Source organism: Haliotis rufescens, unplaced genomic scaffold (genome assembly GCF_023055435.1).
Source record: "Haliotis rufescens isolate VD_foot unplaced genomic scaffold, xgHalRufe1.0.p SCAF_3, whole genome shotgun sequence".
In the NCBI taxonomy this organism is placed as follows: Eukaryota; Metazoa; Mollusca; class Gastropoda; order Lepetellida; family Haliotidae; genus Haliotis; species Haliotis rufescens.
In genome coordinates this window covers 56715353-56737486 of record NW_025964001.1, presented here as the reverse complement: position 1 = coordinate 56737486, position 22134 = coordinate 56715353, and the positions used below count along the sequence as shown (strand labels likewise).

General features: G+C 40.5%; 1 protein-coding gene across 2 annotated transcripts; it reads right to left on the bottom strand.

The window, feature by feature from the left end:
• Nucleotides 1–286: 286 nt before the first annotated feature.
• On the bottom strand, nt 287–22017 carry LOC124115395 (tyrosyl-DNA phosphodiesterase 1-like). Of its 2 annotated transcripts, XM_048403115.1 has the most exons (17): nt 21921–22017; nt 20705–21533; nt 19662–19838; nt 17330–17373; nt 16361–16416; nt 14859–14955; nt 14191–14225; nt 13258–13350; nt 11529–11711; nt 9405–9483; nt 8383–8559; nt 5750–5865; nt 4386–4493; nt 4022–4124; nt 3503–3614; nt 2439–2499; nt 287–2107 (listed from the first exon to the last, which is right to left on the bottom strand). In XM_048403115.1, the coding sequence occupies exons 1-17, from the start codon at nt 21969–21971 to the stop codon at nt 2092–2094; spliced, it is 2337 nt and encodes a 778-aa protein (XP_048259072.1). In that variant the 5' UTR covers nt 21972–22017; the 3' UTR covers nt 287–2091. The 2 variants fall into 2 exon arrangements, with proteins under 2 accessions (XP_048259072.1, XP_048259071.1); XM_048403114.1 differs by having other exon boundaries at nt 287–2499.
• Between the last annotated feature and the right edge of the window lie 117 nt (nt 22018–22134).

The window sequence follows — 22134 nt, the reverse complement described above, 5'->3', positions numbered from 1 at the left end:
TGACCAGACAATCCAGTGATTGATATCATGAGCATTGATCCACGCAATTGGGATCAATCACATGCATCAACCAAGTCAGCGATTCTGACCACCTGATCCCGTTAGTCGCCTCTTACGACAAGCATAGTCCCCTTTTACGGCAAGCATGGGTTGCTGAAGACCTATTCTACCCCGGATCTTCACTTCCGGGCAGTCCCAGCCCAAATGAAGTGTCTGTGGTGTGATGTCACTCTTTTGTCCTTGCATTGACCATCAAATAAATAACTAATGCATTTCAAATGTCAAATATTTTATTGCCTTTATTTTACATAAACCTTGATCCTACTACCCAGTCTTCAAACTATTTTGCAGACAATTTTTATAATGTACATGTTTTCTTTTCTTATTTCATAACCATGATAGTAATCTGTAGAAATTCAGTAAGATTGATTGACTTTTTTCTGCAGAAGACACTTTAAAACAATACATGTTCATATACTGAATAATGTTTCAAGATAAATAAATTAACTAGACCCTGCTCAAAAACAATATCAATGTTAAATCCATTAAGTCATGCTAAAGCAAATAAATACTAATGGTAAAATACGGAAGACAATATGTTTAGTTTCAGCTTGATTTGGATTATATATACATGTGTATATCTTGTGTTATTTGACATAAATTTCAAGTCAATAAAACATAAATAAGTACAATTTTCATAAAATAAATCCTTACCATCTGGCAAACATAAAATGCTTGGAAATGTACAGCATTCCTTCACAATAAAATTGTATTGCACAGTGTTGCTGAATTTAACCTCAAAGCTTATCAATCATTTCTCGTACACAAATGTTTTTGTATCCTACACTCGGTAACATACAAAACTTCAAAAGAGGGATCAGATCTACAGTAGTGTACATACACTAACCATGGTGACATATGTTCATGTAAACATTAAAGAGTCTTCAAATAGTAACTGTACAATAAATTAAGCTTTGTCATTTTGTGTTTGATTTTCCTCCCGTTTCTTATAAAACCTCAATTGGTTACACAATTGCTGATACAAACAAATCCATAGCTTGTGACCCTACATCTTTCCATCAGTGTAGACTTAATTTTCATACTTCAGTGGCCATGTTCACAAAACCAAATTAGGCTATTTTCTATGGCAGGGTGTTCTCACTCAAGGCAGTGGTGAACACAAGTTGTCAATAGTGTCTGCAGCTGGTAATTTTCACTCAGTTTTCACTTGGCTGACATTAGTGTCTGGAGATGGGCGTCATTTGTTCCTGGAGCATGATGACTACAGAAGGGTTAACACAAGTTGTAGCTGGTTCCCGGAGCATGAGGACTACAGAAGGATTAACCCAAGTTGTCACTGGTTCCTGGAGCATGATGACTACAGAAGGGTTAACCAAAGTTGTCACTGGTTCCTGGAGCATGATGACTACAGAAGGGTTACCCCAAGTTGTCACTGGTTCCTTGAGCATAATGACTACAGAAGGGTTAACCCAAGTTGTCACTGGTTCCTGGAGCATGATGACTACAGAAGGGTTAACCCAAGTTGTCACTGGTTCCTGGCGATGCCTACAGTGGAGGACACCACATGTTGCCGTTAGTGTCTGGAGCATGATGACTACAGAAGGGTTACCCAAGTTGTCACTGGTTCCTGGGGCATGATGACTACAGAAGGGTTACCCAAGTTGTCACTGGTTCCTGGAGCATGTTGACTACAGAAGGGTTAACCCAAGTTGTCACTGGCTCCTGGGGCATGATGACTACAGAAGGGTTAACCCAAGTTGTCACTGGTTCCTGGAGCATGATGACTACAGAAGGGTTCATCCAAGTTGTCACTGGTTCCTGGAGCATGATGACTACAGAAGGGTTAACCCAAGTTGTCACTGGTTCCTGGGGCATGATGACTACAGAAGGGTTACCCAAGTTGTCACTGGTTCCTGGAGCATGAGGACTACAGAAGGGTTAACCCAAGTTGTCACTGGAGCATGTTGGAGCATGATGACTAAAGAAGGGTTAACCGAAGGTGTCACTGGTTCCCGGAGCATGAGGACTACAGAAGGGTTAACCCAAGTTGTCACTGGTTCCTGGCGATGCCTACAGTGGAGGACACCACATGTTGCCGTTAGTGTCTGGAGCATGATGACTACAGAAGGGTTACCCAAGTTGTCACTGGTTCCTGGGGCATGATGACTACAGAAGGGTTACCCAAGTTGTCACTGGTTCCTGGAGCATGTTGACTACAGAAGGGTTAACCCAAGTTGTCACTGGCTCCTGGGGCATGATGACTACAGAAGGGTTAACCCAAGTTGTCACTGGTTCCTGGAGCATGATGACTACAGAAGGGTTCATCCAAGTTGTCACTGGTTCCTGGAGCATGATGACTACAGAAGGGTTAACCCAAGTTGTCACTGGTTCCTGGCGATGCCTACAGTGGAGGACACCACATGTTGCCGTTAGTGTCTGGAGCACGAACACATGGCACATCCATCATCCACGGACGATCTACAAGTGGAAAGTAGAGATTATTTATGCAGGTAATATATTAACAGTTACTTGATAAAACAGAAGCTGTTGACTAACAAATGAGTAGCTTGTGGAAGACAGATGCTGTAATCTAGAAAAGACATAAGCTGAGCACCAACGTGTGTAACAAGAGGAAAGATTAATGCTGATTTCCTGTGAAGAGAACCGAGGAGTCGAGGACACACATAAACTGAGCACCAGGCTAGACAGGAATACATTGACAGTTTGTGCTACAGAATTGTGGGTTGACTCACACACCATCCATCCAGCTCTGCCAGTGGGGGGCACGGGTGGCCCAGTCGTCTAAGGCGCCGTTATTCGCTGTGCAGAGTTGCGTCCCTTGGGCACGCCAGAAACCTATGATTGTGGGTTCGAATCCCGGTTTGCCCCGATTATGTTTTTAGTTTTGTCAGCAACATACCCGTGCTCGTGGGTTTCACCGAAGTGGTAAACGTCTGAAACCTGCATCACTTCGGGCTTTCCTCCCACATTAAGCTGACATGCCGCGATATGACTGGAATACTGTTAAAAGCGGCGTTAAACCCAACTCACTCACTCTGCCAGGGCCATGTCTTAAATCGATACTGAGGTAAGCTTTCTGTTGCTGCTGAGAATTGGTGAGAACCCACAAGCTAATTGCTATACATACCTCCTTTGACATAGGGAGTGACGGGCACCACAAGTATGCAATACATACCTCCTTTGACATAGGGAGTGACAGGCAGCACAAGTACGCTATACATACCTCCTTTGACATAGGGAGTGAAGGCAGCACAAGTACGGTATACATACCTCCTTTGACATAGGGAGTGAAGGCAGCACAAGTATGCTATACATACCTCCTTTGACATAAGGAGTCACGGGCAGCACAAGTACGCTATACATACCTCCTTTGACATAGGGAGTGAAGGCAGCACAAGTACGCTATACATACCTCCTTTGACATAGGGAGTGACGGGAAGCACAAGTACGCCATACATACCTCCTTTGACATACGGCGTGAGCGGCAGGTCGTACGGCAGGGGGAAGACGACCTCATCACTACGTGCAACTGCCTCCTCTGCATCATTTGTTGCTGGCAATGTTTCACAACCCTAGGTGACAAAATTGTAATTGAGTCAGTGATATAATATTTCCACTTCTTATTGTACACAGTCAAATACAGAATTTATCAAAGATTGATATAGTAAAATATTGGCCTGAACAAACTATATTGAAGCTCCCATGCAAATAGCTAATTTCAAGTAAACAGTCATGGATGCCTATATGTAGTGTAGAACTGAATAAAACATGGAAATGGTTAATAGTATTAGAGAGCAATATCAAAATATTTTTCTACCTGATAAAACAAACTGATTCTTAAACATGTTAAAGTTGAGTGTATCTTGATACAAAAAGCAATCCTGTTTGTTCTCAATTTCATGGCAAATAGGAATTATTGATGCTTCTGCAAAGAGATGTACCCTGGTATCTTTTTTATAAAACCTGGAGATATTCTTACAAAATATGAAGGAAGGAACAGGACACCAATCTCATAGGACCTGATCATCAGTTGGCTGCCATTCTTTTCAAACGCTCCCCAAGCTGCCTTGGACAAATTGGCACTGGAAACATAAAATATATTCATTGTGGATAACATGAAAGAAATATCCTTAACATCTGAACATGCTGAACAAATTAGGGAATAATCAATGAGCTATGTTGAAAAATGCTTTATCTGTATGAAATGTCAACCCTACAGAGAAACGTCCCTGATGTCAGCCTAAACGAGGGCATTTTCACTATGGCAGTAGAACTACTATGGACAATTGCAATGCATCAATGGTATAATCAGTCGTTACATCTGTTACCATGCACATGCTCACCTTGTTACAAGAAACCAGGCTAACTCGGTACTGTCTGGTGATGGGCGAACATAAGTCTTGATGTGGGGACACGCTCGACTTCTTCCACGCCCCTCAGATTTCCACTGTCTGCAATGTGAGCAAGAATACTTTCATGAGTAACACTCCCCGAATAAATGGGACCGCCTCCGTGGCCTAGTGGTAGAGCATCCACCTGGAGAGCGGAAGGTCCAGGGTTCCATCCCCGGCCGCGTCATACCAAAAGACGTTAAAAGATGGTACTTGTTGTTACCCTGTCTGGCACTCGGCATTAAGGGGCTTAAAACAAGGACTGGTCGGCTCGGAGTCCGTATACTGTGTCTTAGGGGGGTATTCATGTTAAACTGCGGCATGGTATCTCAGTGAGCTAGCACTATAAATCGGCATCAGTCCAGACTAGTACAAGCACACACACACACACACACACACACACACACACACACACACACACACACACACACACACACACACACACACACACACGTACATGCACGTTGCTATATAAGTGCAATAATCTTGGATGCGACGTTAAACCCCATTTCACCTCACCACCGAATAAATGGATAATAGATATGACTGTTGTTTTATGGTACACATTTTTTTAATCAATCAAAGTTGATTACCATCACAACCGGTAAGTAATTGTGTCTTGACCAGACAAACCAGTGATTGATATAATGAGCAATACCCAACACCGTCATGGACATTGGTACAATGACCTGCCACCAACCATCCTCCGAGTCTGACCATCCTCTCCTCTAAGTTGCCTTTTATGACCAGCATCAATCTCATTAAAATCACACCTCAGTTTTCGCTACCGCTAAACAAAGATCTGAGGACATCCCATTAGGGGTCACGTCAGAACGACCTATCATCCGACCAATTGGAGCATCGCTTACCAGATTATGAAAGTGACAGTCGGAATGTGATTTCTAATCATGCAACCTCGTAAACTTTAACACGGGGTATTCCGAACGATAGTTACGGGTTTAACGACTGAATCCATACAATCTAGACCATCTATTAGCCATTCCCGAATGTTCTTTTGTTCAGGTTTCAAATCTGTAATCGAGAATTTGTCAAAATATGTTTCGAAGCGTAGTCGCCAATTTGAAATTAGTGCCGTAAGGCACGAGAAAGCTGCCTTCTGATTGGTCATTCCATTGGTCGGTCAAAGTTTGCGCAAGGTCAGTCTGACGTGACCCATAATGGGATGTCCTCAGATCTTTGTTTAGCGGTAGCGAGAACTAAGATCTGATTTTAATGAGATTGGACCAGCATAGGTCGCTGGGGACTAATTCTAACTCGGAATCCCACAGGGTAGATTTGTATAAAGCCTTGGCTACCTGAAGTGCTGGTGTATATACTTCTGCTTCTGGGCTGTCTTCATGGTGTATGGGACCGATGTGCCAGCGGGATACCCCTCCAGGCTGACACGCACATTGTCCACAGACGGGAACACCTGAAGACACAGGACTGAGGATTTGAGAAGAACATTCTTCTGGCAAACAAAGCTGGCTTATTCTCAATCTCATTAAAATCACATCTTAGTTCTCGCTACCGCTGAACAAAGGTCTGAGGACATCCGATTAGGGGTCACGTCAGAACGACCTTTCATCCAACCAATCAGACCGTCACTTACCAGATCATGAAAGTGACAGTTGGAATGTGATTTCTAATCATGCAGCCTTGAAAACTTTAAAATGGGGTATTCCGAACGATAGTTACGGGCTTAACGTTCAGAGTTTGCGAAAGGTCGGTCTGACGTGACCCGGGATGTCCTCAGATCTTTGTTTAGCGGCAGCGAGAAATAAGATCTGATTTCAATGAGATTGGCTTATTCTTAAATGATCTAACCCTCCTAAAGAATCAGTACCTATTATAGTCTTTTCATAAACTTTAAAAACAGAGTCTAATATATCTCCCAAGGTCAAGGTTGACACAATTTTAATGGATAACAACTTCTTTAATACTGTAAAAAGCGATGTTTCGGTATAGTAACAACAATTGCATACATGAGTGGGATAACAGAGTAAGTGTTGACAAGAGAAGGATAATACTGTCCACCTATGTGTTCTCTGTCCATCGTGTTGTGACAGTATTATCCTTCTGTTGTCAACACTTACTCTGTTAAACCACTCATGTATGCAATTGTTGTTACTGTTAATCCTCTACCGTTAATCCTCCACCTACCATATATATTCTGTACAATGTCCCTCATTCGGTCTGCTTGACAAGGGTATAAGGATCTATACCGAAACGTCGCTTTTTACAGTATTAAAGAAGTTGTTATCCATAAAATTGTGTCTACCTTGTCATTCTTCAACTTCTAAGTAATGCCTATCAAACAATTCAAACAATTTAATATATCTCCTGTGTTCTCCTAGACTTGATTACAAATAAAATTGTCTTCATAGGGTAGGACACGATTCACAAGGTGTTCATAGACAGCTGTAAGCATATGATCAACCATACAGTTACGTAAGGAAGTAGCACTACGAAAGCATTGTGGAACAGGGCCCTGTTTGTGTATGTATTACATGCCAGTTGTGATAACTGCTTAGGTTATCAAGGAATCCACAGGTTCTGAGGTTATTTCATCATTATAATAACATACATACATACATAATTACATTTGTAATTTGACATAATCTTTGAACAAAAGTATCCGGTAGGAATATAAAATATGTTAGTATAAGCAAGTTCAGTCTGTTCAAGTTTATTAGTTTCACAGATAATAAAAAATAAGGTCCAGTTGGTGATGCCAAAGGACAAACAGTTATATCAACATGTCATGGTTAAAAATATAACAAGCCCCTGTTGCAGAATTTATGACATAATTAAATCTAAACTAACCCTAACCTTTTTTAACTGAGGTGGAACTTGTCATGGAAATTGTAAAAAAAGAAGAGTTTGGAACCTAAGTCTGTCTTGTTGCCATGGAAACGTAAAAAATAAAGATTTCTAAAATTTCTAAATAGCAAAAGGCACCAGTTCAGCATGTACCTGACAAACCTGCAAAGTTTCATGAAAAAATATTGAACGGTTTATGAGTTATGCTCCGGAAACGAACCCTACCCTCACAGAACCTAAGTCCATCTTGTTGCCATGGAAAAGGAAAAAATAAAAATTTCTATAATTTCTTAATAGCAAAAGGCACCAGTTCAGCATGTACCTGACAAACCTGCAAAGTTTCATGAAAAAATATTGAACGGTTTATGAGTTATGCTCCGGAAACGAACCCTACCCTCACAGAACCTAAGTCCATCTTGTTGCCATGGAAATGTAAAAAATAAAAATTTCTAAAATTTCTTAATAGCAAAAGGCACCAGTTCAGCATGTACTTGACAGACCTGCAAAGTTTCATGAAAAAATATTGAATGGTTTCTGAGTTATGCTTTGTTGGGCGTGGGATAAAAAAAGACGTCTGTTGTCAGTTGGACTGCTGTTTCAGAACATACCAGCTTCATGTACCTTTGAGGTATAATAGCTAAGGACATTTGAATGTTGGTATGAACCATGTTAACATTTACCACACTGGTGAAACTGACATGTATGGGTGTGGAGTGACTGCCATCTCTTATAAGCCTCACGACAGTTATCAACAGGGAAGGCTATTTCTGATTCACAGCTAATCCTAAAGTGTGTATAAAGAAAGTATTAGATCAGTGTCAATTTGACACACAAGCGACTGTCCTGATTGATGTCCTACGGACCCGTGAAGATTCCGGGGTAAAATAGGTCTTCAGCAACCCATACTTGCCGTAAAAGGCGACTAACAGGATCGGGTGGTCAGGCTCGCTGACTTGGTTGATACATGTCATCCATCCCAATTGCGTGGATCGATGCTCATGATATTAATCACTGGATTGTCTGGTCCAGACTCGATTATTTACAGACCGCCGTCATATAGCTGGAATATTGCTGAGTGCGGCGTTAAACAACAAACCAACCAACCAACCAACCAATGATGTCCTACCAGTGTCATATTGGCCTTTGGTGTGACAGACATCCCTCGTGTGGAGGACAGGGACTGCAGCCACTCGTTACACACCCACGACTCCGCCGTTGGACCCAGTGAACCGATACTGGAGAACTGACCAATCACTGGCCACGATTTCACACGACTAGCATCAGGACCTTGTCTCTGAAGAACCTGCATCCAAAGAAGAAATAATTGCTACATCACCTACCCTGTCCCAATGAGCCATCACTATGCCATCAAGTTCTTATAGTACCTGGGTTAGACGATATACGTTTCATAGGCCACAATAAATTAATTTTTAGTTTTTTATCCAACTTTTATCATAAATGGGACAACAGGGGCATTTTAATTTTCATATATATTTTTTAAACAAATAATTCAAGGCAACATGTTAAGTAAATTTTGTTTCTTTGTAAGTGCTTGGAGCAATAAAATGATATGAATCAGGATGTTAGGTAGTGAGGTGGTCAGGGATGAATTCACGCTCTTGTAAATTACAGTACTTACAGAGCTCCAGATAAGCTTTTGGTGTTATGGGCATTTTACCCATGCATTTTAAAATCATTGGGTATCAGTAATTCTATCTGGGTATTTAAATTTCTGTTACCCACTAGTTTTTACACATGTGGGTATTTAAGTTAACTATTTAAAAACACTATTCATCTAGTCCCTCCAAACTGGTGTTGTGTGGGTTTGAGAGCTTTATAGGACTCAAAAATACCACGATACTTCCACAAGAAAGTGTGATGGCAAATATCATGATGTCATCGTGGAGTTTGGCAAGGTTGACGGAATGCCCGTTTATAATTTCAAAATAAGTTGCTGAATTGCTAATCGAATACGCAGGGTTACTTCACAATATTTTGATGACATGCACAAGTTTTATTTTTGTAGCTTATCTGTAATGTTCGTTGCGTATTTGATACGCTTGGATTTTATTTTACTGCGTATTTCTGCATTTCTGATGCGTATTTTACGCTGATACGCAGCTTATCTGGAGCTCTGTACTTAATTACCTTTCTGAGTTTCATGTGACCCCAGCAACTCTTCTGATCTCCGATGTGGCGGCCTGGCACTGACCCAATTATATGAACCCTGTTGAAAATGTTCACGCAAGTTATTAATAACATAAAGACCCTCCAAAACACCTTATCAGTGATTTATAAACCTCCACTGACGTCATCCTATTGTTCTCAAGTCTGGCTAAATCTCACAAACTGGGACGTTATAATATCCCAGGATTTTATATACCTGTATTATCCAACAGATTTTATATAGAATCCCCCGGATTTTATATAATATCCCGGGGATTTTATTAATACAACTTCCGTTTTAAGATTGTAACATATGAATGTTTCTCGCTAAAAATTTATTCTGCATTTGAAGTCAAAGTAATGAAATGAAAAATCAAATGACACAATGTTTTCTTTATATTCCCGTGTGTTGAATATGCAACCTTTGTATCTGTAGACCAGTGAGTGTACCACAGATACAGATGCACTGATACATCACATTGCTTTTAAAAATGTCTTTTTCAAGTACCTGTATGCCAGCAACAGATATTTTACACCTGTGTCCTAAGGTTCATGGAAAGTATGTTTGAAACATAAAAATGTTGAAAAATGTTGTTCAATCTCATTTAAATCAGATCTTAGTTCTCGCTATTGCTAAATAAAGATTTGAGGACATCCCATTATTGGATCATGTCAGAACGACCTTTCATCCGACTAATCACTTACCAGATCATGAAAGTGAGAGTCGGAATGTCGAAAAACAGCTACGGCCCGTATGACTGATTCCATCAAATTTATCGTCTGTCTCTCGCCTTTGTGAGATAAACATTTGAACGGAGGAGGCGTAGCACAGTTCGTGGTTAGTACTGTCATACAATCGCAACCATACATTAGACATTCCGGAATGTTCGTTTGTTCAGTTTTCAAAATATTAATCGAGAACTGTGTCAACATATTGTTCAAGCGTAGTCAGAAATAGAAGTCGCCAGGTTGAAACGAGTGCTGTAACGAGTGCTGTAACGAGTGCTCGAGTGCTCGAGAAAGCTGCTTTCTAATTGGCTGATGTCGACTTCCTGTTTGTCGTTTCAGTGGTCGGTCAAAGTTCGCGAAAGGTCGTTCTGACGTGACCTGTAATGGGATGTCCTCAGATCTTTGTTTAGCAGCAGCGAGATTTTAGATCTGATTTTAATGAGATTGAATGTTGTTCTAAGTTTCTTTTTTCAGTATATAACTAAGATAAACCACCAACCCTCGGGTTTTTATGAGATTTGAAACTCATTCGGATTCGGGTTTTAAATCTCATAAAAACCTTCTGACGTGTTTTATCCTGCACATCTGTTATACCACTGACATGCAAATATCGTTAAGATATTTGATTTGCCAATACCGTATTTGAGGTAATAAGCACCCCGCTCTAATAAGCACCCACGGTGATATTTGCTAATATATTGGCAAGTGAACAATCCCAATTAGCACCCCTTCCGATTGATCAATGTACACAAGACTTATTTATTCATGTATAATACGCACTCGTGTGTTATATGCATCCTTAATTATGGGCAATTAAATTCTGGAAAAATATATCTGTCGTATATAAACATTTCAGGCTGTCAGCACAAACCACGAAATTTATCCTTTAACTCTTTTTTTTTCTTCACCAAAATAATATTCTAATAGGAGCCCCCTATTTCTAATTTTGAGAGCGCCCTAGGCGCTTATTATGTTGAATATGGTATTGAGAATTCTAAAAGTAAAGTGAGTGAGTGAGTGAATATTGTTTTCACCCCAGTCAGAAATATTCCAGTCTGGACCAGGCAAACCAGTGGCTGATCGACGAGCACGATCCACCCTGAAGGGGCACGATGATACACCAGTATGGGTGAGTGAGTATGGTTTTACGACGCTTTTAGCAATATTCCAGCAATATCATGGCAGGGACACCAGAAATGGGCTTCACACATTGTACCCATGTCGGGAATGGAACCCGCATTTTCGGCATGACGAGCAAACGCTTTAACCACTGTGCTACCCGACTGCCCCACGCCAGCATGAGGAACTGGGAGTCTCGATTGGTTGGTAAGACAGAGACTGCTGTTACATGTGGATGTATGTAGGAAGTATACTAACTTTGCTGTTGACATGTCGTGAGCTTTGATGTGTTTCTCCCACACTGTCAGCTTGTGTGCTCTGTACGCGGCAATATACTGCAGCAAATCTTGCTTGAAGTGACTGGGCGAGTCACCTTGAGCCTTGTCATCACTTGTAATCTGGTCAGCTGGGAGTTTAGGAAACACAGGGCTCACCCAGACACTGAAATAACCAAGGAAACACATGACTCACCCAGACACTGAATGTAACAAGGAAACGCATGACTCACCCAGACACTGAACGTAGCAAGGAAACACATGACTCACCCAGACACTGAACGTAGCAAGGAAACACATGACTCACCCAGACACTGAATGTAACAAGGAAACACATGACTCACCCAGACACTGAAATAACCAAGGAAACACATGACTCACCCAGACACTGAATGTAACAAGGAAACGCATGACTCACCCAGACACTGAACGTAGCAAGGAAACACATGACTCACCCAGACACTGAACGTAGCAAGGAAATACATGACTCACCCAGACACTGAAATAACCAAGGAAACACATGACTCACCCAGACACTGAAATAACCAAGGAAACACATGACTCACCCAGACACTGAATGTAACAAGGAAACGCATGACTCACCCAGACACTGAATGTAACAAGGAAACACATGACTCACCCAGACACTGAAATAACCAAGGAAACACATAACTCACCCAGACACTGAACGTAGCAAGGAAACACATGACTCACCCAGACACTGAACGCAACAAGGAAACACATGACTCACCCAGACACCGAACGTAGCAAGGAAATACATGACTCGCCCAGACACTGAATGTAACAAGGAAACACATGACTCACCCAGACACTGAATGTAGCAAGGAAATACATGACTCGCCCAGACACTGAATATAACAAGGAAACACATGACTCACCCAGACACTGAAATAACCAAGGAAACACATGACTCACCCAGACACTGAATGTAACAAGGAAACACATGACTCACCCAGACACTGAAATAACCAAGGAAACACATGACTCACCCAGACACTGAAATAACCAAGGAAACACACAACTCACCCAGACACTGAACGCAACAAGGAAACACACAACTCACCCAGACACTGAACATAACAAGGAAACACACAACTCACCCAGACACTGAACATAACAAGGAAACACATGACTCACCCAGACACTGAACGTAACAAGGAAACACATGACTCACCTAGACACTGAACATAGCAAGGAAACACATGACTCACCAGACACTGAAATAACCAAGGAAACACACAACTCACCCAGACAATGTACATAGCAAGGAAACACCAAAGAGAAAGAAACGCAGAAAAAGCACCTGTGAAATCATTGATGATGAAGCCCGACATTTAAGTTTAGTTTTCAGCCATAATAAATAATCGAAATAATAAAACGTGAGAAGTCAGTGATTGATATTATGAGCAACAATCCACACGGTTTGGAAAAACACACAACTACCATAATCAAACTCTCTTGATCACATCTCATGCAAAACCATTCAGAAATTGAATGTATGGATAAGAGACCTGTTTGCACATATTTTCTCGGCAGTATATTGGAAAGGAGTTTTGCTCAAAAAGTGTCTTTATAAAACAGACAAAAAGTATGAAGCATCATGGAGTTGCAGTTATGATGGTAACTTGCTCTATGTGTTCTTGGGATTGTACGACCCTCAGTTACCTGCTGGGGGAACTGCCACCACTCACCCCTGACTCTTCTGGTACCAGTCCCGCTCTATAAGGTTGGCCGTGTGGATGACGACACGCAACCCCTGATCATACAACAGCAACATCATCTTCCTGCAAATAGAAACCCTTCCAGATCCAGGACAGAGGAACATATATATAACAGGTTCTCAGGCTATTTTTCCTGAAATATTGGCAACATTATATAATATTTTTTTTTTAATGTGAAGTTTACATGATATACAGTTTGTGACTGGTGTCACTACCTGACTGACAAATCACTGACGTTCTGACCTAATATATATTAGTGCATGCATTCCAGGAAACTTACAACACTTAGCTAATGTCTGGGGGGCACGTGTGGCCCAGTCGTCTTAAGGCGCCACAATTCGCAGTGCGGAGTTGCGTCCCTTGGGCACACCAGAAACCTATGATTGTGGGTTTGAATCCCGGTTTGCCCTGATCATGCTGAATATGTTTCTAGGTTTGTCAGCACCATACCCGTGCTTGTGGGTTTCACCGAAGTGGTAAACGTCTGAGACCTGCATCACTTCAGGCTTTCCTCACACATTAAGCTGACACGCCGCGATATAACTGGAATACTGTTAAAAGTGGTGTTAAACCCAACTCACTCACTCACTCACTAATGTCTGTTTTTTTTTGCTAAGGCTTGCTAAATACAATGTTTATTTCTACTACAGAATATCTACCATCTCAAAACACTCGTCTGCTAACCTCTACAGGTCCTTTCATGAACAATGAGTAAGTGAATGTATATGGTTAACAATGCTCTAAGGAATATTCCAGCCATACGACTGGAGACTCCAGAATTGGGCTTTACACATAGTACCCATGTTGGGAATCACCAGTTCTTCAGCATGCCGAGGCAATGCTTTAACCACTAGACTTAGTAAACTACACACCAAATGTAACATGAAAGAAATTATGGCTTACGTGTGATGTGTGCCATACATTATATCCAGTTTGGCCTGAAAAAGTATAAGACAAAAATCAACAGTACAATCAAACATCAAACAATTTACATAGCCTACAAAACCAAAAGAAGTACAAAGGCCAAGCATTTTGTTTTCTGGCTTTGTGGACAAGCCTCCTTAAATTCTTTATTTCTTTTCTTTTCTGTATTTTTAGCAACTTAATCTCAAATGGACCAGACAATATTCTTTATAATTCCTTTATCTCCTGTGCATGCTGTGCCCTGACTAGAAACTCGGTAAAACAAGCAATTGTAATGGTTTGGCCCAATAAGCATTAGATGCCTTTTGGTTTTGGTTTTGGTTTTGGTTTTGGTTTTGGTTGGGTGGGGTTGGGTGGGGTTGGGGTTGGGGTTGGGGTTGGGTGGGTTGGGTTTGGGTTTGGGTTTGGGTTTGGGTTTGGGTTTGGGTTTGGGGTTGGGTGGGTTGGGTGGGTTGGGTGGGTTGGGTTTGGGTTTGGGTTTGGGTTTGGGTTTGGGTTTGGGTTTGGGTTGGGGTTGGTTGGGGTTTGGGTTTGGGCTGGGCTGGGCTGGGCTGGGCTGGGTGGGGATGGGTGTGAGAATAAAAATAAACTGACAGCTATTATTGGTGTATGGAGTGGTGTGATAAGTGCTGTGACACCTGGCTCACCTGGCAGCAGGTGATGTTGGGGTACGGAGCTGTGTTTGCCAGGAGTGTGGCCAACCCTCCTCTCTGTTCTCCATGTACCAGGGTCAATGGCTTCTTCCTGGACACAACATAACATGCAAGTCAACCTCTCGCATTAGACAAACGTTTCATAGTATTAACTCACAAGGAAATTACAAGTGTCATAGGGTGTGGGTCTTTCTCTTTGCTACTTCTCCTTTCAGACAAATGTTTGTTTGTTTGTTGTTTAACGCCGCACTCAGCAATATTCCAGCTATATGACGGCGGTCTGTAAATAATCGAGTCTGGACCAGACAATCCAGTGATTGATGTCATGAGCATCGATCCACGCAATTGGGATACGATGACATGCATCAACCAAGTCAGCCTGACCACCTGATCCCGTTAGTCGCCTTTACGACAAGCATAGTCACCTTTTTACTGCAAGCATGGGTTGCTGAAGACCTATTCTACCCAGGAATATTCACAGGTCTTCAGTGCACCTACATTTCACAAAACAAGTCCATTTTTTCACTTGTTTCTTAATTCTCTGCCTAGTTATGAAACACAAAGGTTTCAAAGAAAAATGCAAAGCAATTGTTGACTTTTACTGAGTGTTAATGGTTATTAAAACTGTATTCAGCTTTTTCTACAGTCCAGACTAGAGTCACTCACATAGTACAATTCAATACATGTGTTGCCCCATGAAGATCTGGGTAGAAAATTGGTCTTCAGCAACCCATGCTTGTCGTAACAGGTGACTAACGGAATCAGGTGGTCAGGCTTGTTGACTTGGTTGATGCATGTCATTGTATCCCAATTGCGAGGATCGATGCTCCAATCTCATTAAAATCAGAACTCAGTTCTCGCTACCGCAAAACAAAGATCTGAGGACATCCCATTACGGGTCATGTCAGAACGACCTTTCATCCGCCCAATCAGAGTATCGCTTACCAGATTATGAAAGTGACAGTCGGAATGTGATTTCTGATCATGCAGCCTCAAAAACTTTAACTCTGAACGATAGTTACGGGTTTAACGACTGTATCCATACAATCTAGATCATCTATTAGCCATTCCAGAATGTTTTTTTGTTCAGGTTTCAAATTTGTAATCAAGAATTTGTCAAAATATGTTTCGAAGCATAGTCGCCAATTTGAAATTAGTGCCATAAGCATGAGAAAGCTGCCTTCTGATTGGTCATTCCATTGGTCGGTCAAAGTTCGTGCAAGGTCGGTCTGACATGACCCTTAATGGGATGTCCTCAGATCTTTGTTTAGCGGTAGCAGGAAATAAGATTTGATTTTAATGAGATTGATCGATGCTCATGATATCAATCACTGGATAGTCCGGTCCAGACTCAAATATTTACAGACTGCCATCTTATAGATGAAATATTGCTGGGTGCGGTGTTAAACAACAAACAAACAAGCAATACATGTGTCATCCTGTTGTCTGATGTAAGTTAATATGTTCAAAGCTGACATTTTCCTTAAAACACTCACCTAAATTCAGCAGGGTACTGGCTCATAATCCAATCCACTTCAAACATAAAGTTGAACTGAAAAGAGAATAACTCATTCAGCAGAAAGATACAAATGATTTTCACTTGGAATACCAATAAAACCACCAAAAAGTTATTGACCAATGCCATTTGAAAAATTGGTGTGGTGGGTTATTCTTTTTTAATGAGAGGGGCGGGGACACAAGGAATGGGTTTCACACATTGAAACCTGGGTCTTCAGCATGACCAGCCATCATTTGAACCACAAGATTACCTCAATTCTCTTTTCCATATTTCTTTCTCTAGTGTTCAAAAATGCAACCACAGGGTCATCTTCCCGAGGCAAGTGAGTTAACTGACTATAAAAGTCCAGTTTCCACCCTTGCCAAACTAGGCTGGTATTATGGAGTTACAATTTGGCTGGACTAATGAGTCTATGCATAGTCCAATCAAAATCGCGCAACGGAATCGAAATCCGGTTCGTCAACGGTCATGCAGATTTCGGTCGATTGCAGGATTTGCAAAGCATGTGCACCGCCAACTCGTTGTCAAAAGATATGTTCAAAATCTTTTCATGTTTTTAATCAAGGTCCTAGCGTGATTTGATGCATTTCACAATGTAAGATCCGTTTTATCACAATATAGATCTTGATTATCGAGCAGATCGTCCTGACGTGGCGCCGCCATTTTGTTTGAAGAAAATGCAAGTGATACAAAAGGTGGAATCTGATTGGTCCATAGGAAAGGCTTAGAAGGGACATTACTGGTAATAGCCACTGGTGGCGCTACGATAGAGCCCAGGAATTCCAGCCTAGTTCTGCAAGGGTGGAAACTGGACTTTTAAAGTCAGTTAACTCTCTTGCCTCGGGTCGATGCCAGAGGGTCGAAATATTTTGCCTCATTGCAAAAGACATGTTTTGTTGTTGGATTATTTGGGGCATGTGTAGTGCTTGACATAGCGGATCCTCACCTGACAAGAGGCCTCTAAATTCCCCATGCTTGCCGACAAGATATCTGTGAAAATAATGTACATTCCTCACACTTTATTCAAAACAAGATCAAGTTTCATCTCTCTACAAGTCAAACACATTGGACCTGATGACACGCATCTTCCTGAAGCAAGGGAGTTAACTGACTTTAAAAGTCCAGTAATACCAGCCTAGTTTGGCAAGGGTGGAAACTGGATTTTTATAGTCAGTTAACTCTCTTGCCTCGGGAAGATGGATGACTCGCAGTGGGATAGTTGACTCAGACTACAGTATTTGGTATTGATACATTCAGTGAGCGAATGAGTATGTTTTTACACCGCTTTTAGAAATATTCCAGCAATATCAAGGCGGGGACACCAGAAATGGGCTTCACATATTGTACCCATGTAAGGAATCGAACCCGGGCCTTCAGCGTGATGGGTGAACTCTTTAACCACTAGGCTACTCCACTGCCTCACTCACATTCAAGGTACTAAACATGCAAAATACATCCAAAAAAAGTCAAGTGGTGAGCTACAAGTTGGCAAGCCCTAAGATTAATAAAGCATTCAAATTCAGGGAGATTAATAATGAATGATTCAATGATATATTCAGTATATTAACATGAGAATTTGGCTCAGTTTGACCAAAAATGAAAACTTCAGGACACTTATGAACATGATGAAGCCAACAGTATTAACTTGATTAACATGATGAATCATGTATTAATCATGTATTAATTATTTTTTAATTATTAATAATGTATCAGTGTTCCCACTGGCTTTTGAAACTGTCAGTCCTTGTGGACTGGCAACTCAAAAAATTACCAGTCCCCCCTAATTTTTGCCAGTCCCAACTTTCAACAAATAAAAAACGTATGAAAATTATTTGGTTATAATTCTTTCAACTTCATGTTCAGTGCACTTACTTAGATCTATACATCATTCACACAGTCACAATTTTCACTTTGTTTTTTAATATTTCGAGACAAAGTTGAGAATTTGGCTCAGCTTGACCAAAACTGAAAACTTCAGGACACTTATGAAGGCAACAGTATTAACATGATGAATCATGTATTAATCATGTATTAATTATTTTTTAATTATTAATAATGTATCAGTGTTCCCACTGGCTTTTGAAACTGTCAGTCCTTGTGGACTGGCAACTCAAAAAATTACCAGTCCCCCCTAATTTTTGCCAGTCCCAACTTTCAACAAATAAAAAACGTATGAAAATTATTTGGTTATAATTCTTTCAACTTCAAGTTCAGTGCAAAGATGTCATCTCTGAAGTAACTTACTAAGATCTATACATCATTCACACAGTCACAATTTTCGCTTTGTTTTTTAATATTTCGAGACAAAGTCACCACAAATGGATATTTGACCTAGAAATAGACAAGTGGAAACCCCAATGGTAAAAGACAAGCTGACTTTGTTTGAAAAATATACTTACCTGGTATATGAATACATGTATCACAACAAAGATTTATAAGTCACATGAATTACCAGTCCAAGGCTAATTTTACCGGTAAAAAACTGGTAATTACCGGTAAACAGGAACACGGATGTATAAAAGCATTGAACAATGTAAACAAGTTATGCATTCAATCAATCTCATTAAAATCAGACCTTAGTTCTCGCTGCAGCTAAACAAAGATCTGAAGACATCCCATCCCAACGACCTTTCATCCAACCAATTAGTGCGTCACTTACCAGATTATGAAAGTGACAGTCGGAATGTGATTTCTAATCATGCAATCTCGAAAATTTTAACATGGAGTATTCCAAACAATAGTTACGGGTTTAACAACTGAATCCTTACAATCTAGATCATCTATTAGCCATTCCAGAATGTTTTTTTGTTCAGGTTTCAAATTTGTAATCAAGAATTTGTCAAAATATGTTTCGAAGCATAGTCGCCAATTTGAAATTAGTGCCGTAAAGCACGAGAAAGATGCCTTCTGATTGGTCATTCCATTGGTCGGTCAAAGTTCGCGCAAGGTTGGGTTTGACGTGACCCGTAATGGGATGTCCTTAGCGGTAGCAAGAACTAAGATCTGATTTTAATGAGACTGGCATTCAATTAACATTTGGGAAGAGTCAGAAATGAATTCAACATATATCATGCTGTGGGAAAATAAAACTTTAACCAAAGAATTCTCACCTCCTATCATGTCCATTATCAGAGTCATAGAATATGTTGAGGCCTTAGTTTAAACAGTGAAACTAATTTTTCTTTTTCAAACTTCAGTTTAGAACAGAAGATTACAGCTGCCATATGCTGCGGGGCAATACTCTTCACTTTCAGAAGTATCCAATAACGTTGAATTACCTCGAATATTGATGGATCCATATGCATTATAGATGTCATCAATGCCTGTAACCTTGGTCATGTAGAAACTCAGGGGCTGGTTTTCTCTGAAGATGTCTTGGCCAGTCTTTTTTACATTCACAGCAGAACGTTTCTTTGAGAAATGACTCTTCATTTTACCATTGCTGTTATCAGCATCTAGAAATATGAAATCATTCAGGAGCTTGAGAAGACAACGGTGAAAGCACCTTACAAATGATCATTCTGAAGTATTGATGAGACAAAGAAAAGTGTGCGAGTGAGTGAGTGAGTGAGTGAGTGAGTGAGTGAGTGAGTGAGTATGGTTAACGCTGCTTTCAACAATATTCCATCCATATCATGGTGGGGGACACCTGAAATGGCCTTGACACATTGTAGTCATGTGAGGGAATTGAACCAGGGTCTTCGGCATTACGAGCAAATGCCTTAACCACCGGGCTACCCCTCTGCCCTGAGATATTGAATAAGCAAAACAAAAAATGCATATATAATACCGTATTCGACATAATAAGCGCCCCGCTCTAATAAGCGCCCACGGCGATATTTGCGAATATATTGGCTAGTGAACAATCTCAATTAGCACCCCTTCCAAATGATCAATGTACACAAGACTTATTTATTCCTGTATAATACGCACTCGTGTGCTATATGTACCCTTAATTATGGGCATTGAAGTCCTGGAAAAATATATCTGTCGTATATAAAACTTTCAGGCTGTCAGCATAAACCACGAAATCTTAGATCTTTTAACTCTGATTTTTTTCACCAAAATCATATTCTAATAAGAGCCCCCTATTTGTATTTTTGAGAGCGCCCTGGGCGCTTATTACGTCGAATACGGTATAAGCTTTTGGTATAAAAATGAAGAGAGGGGTTGGGTTGGATTACATTTTTCAATTTTCACTTGGATCTGCCATTTAGCAATATTCCAGTAATACCACAGCTACCAGTGAATAATCTAATCAGTACCAGGCAAACCAGTGACTGAAGACATGAGCAACCATCAAGGACAAACATTTTCTTACCCGAGTGTCGGAACTCTGCTTGATGAGATGCGTTCCTTCTGAAACACTCCTTTCCATATTGACACAAGGGCTTCTCATCTTGTGACAATATATCTTTGGCTAATTTAAGTGAATTAGATTTTTTAAATGATGGGCTGGAACAACTCAGGATTGGTTTTGTTTCCGAAGCATGTATCACACCTTTCACTTCAGTGTCTGAATCACTCTCTGACAAAGCATGAGTCACACTTGGTATTTTCTTCACACTAGGAGATGGGCGTGATGTTTTTGGACTGTCCAGTTTAGAACTAAGAGACAGAGTTTGTGATTTTTCTGTCTTCAGGTTGTTTGAAGTTGAACTCTTATATTTGGAAAATATACTGTAACCTTTTTCACTGTCAATACTTTCCGAATCACAGAGGCTTTTTCTCTTTTTGTTAGATGAAGGCTGGTCAATTTCAAGTTTTCTTTTTTTCATGGTAGGGGATGGTGCTGATGTTCTTGAAGCTATATCTTTTCTTGAATGTATTATCTTTCTCGTATCTTCATCAGATTCACTGTCTGATATATCATGAGTCTTGCTCACTCTTTTATGAAGTAATTTGGGAGACCTACTGCTTGACATGTCTGTATGTCTGCTCTTCTGTGCATCTCCTGAATGATGGCTGGTCTTTTTGGAACATTCTCCTTCCTCGTCAAACAAGTCTGGGGAGTTGTCTCTCACCAAATCATCTGGATCTATTGTGGCGTCCGAATCAGAATCTGATATACTGTGTATCTTTGCATATGCCATTGCGAGAGTCCTATCTTTTTCTTCTGAATCTATTCTAACAGATTCCTCTTCATCAAACTGAAACAGGGATTAACATGATTTAACGCATGAAAGTAAATTAGAAAGTCAGAATTTCCTGTACCTGTTCCCTCGTTCTGTCCCAAAATTGTGTCACTTTCCCCAACGGATGTCTTTTTCTACATAACATTTATGTTGTTTTCAATTACATACACTTTAACTGCTCAATAAATGTCCCTTTCCTGTTTATTTTGGTTTTAATTTGACTGGAAAATGATAGGAAAGTAAAAACTAAAAGACAGAATACAAAGGTCCAGAGCGTATATATGAATGAAAAAGATTATTTACAGCATGTCATTCAATACTGTGCACATCTAGAGGTAAATATGCGTTCTCATACACGATCAACTACACCCAATCTCGTGAAAAACGGTGAAAAATAACTACTTTTGCTTGCAGCTTCTTTGCAATTTCTTCGTCACTGAGAAAAGCCGCCATCTTCCCACATCAACACAGTCGAATTTTCGTATTAATCGCGACAAACACCTCAACCTTAAACGAAAATGCATGAAGAGAAAAGAATTGTATTACTATATCTTTATTATTAAAACTGTCATCGCTATAACTTAACCCATATAAAATTCATATTTAACTCCGAAAC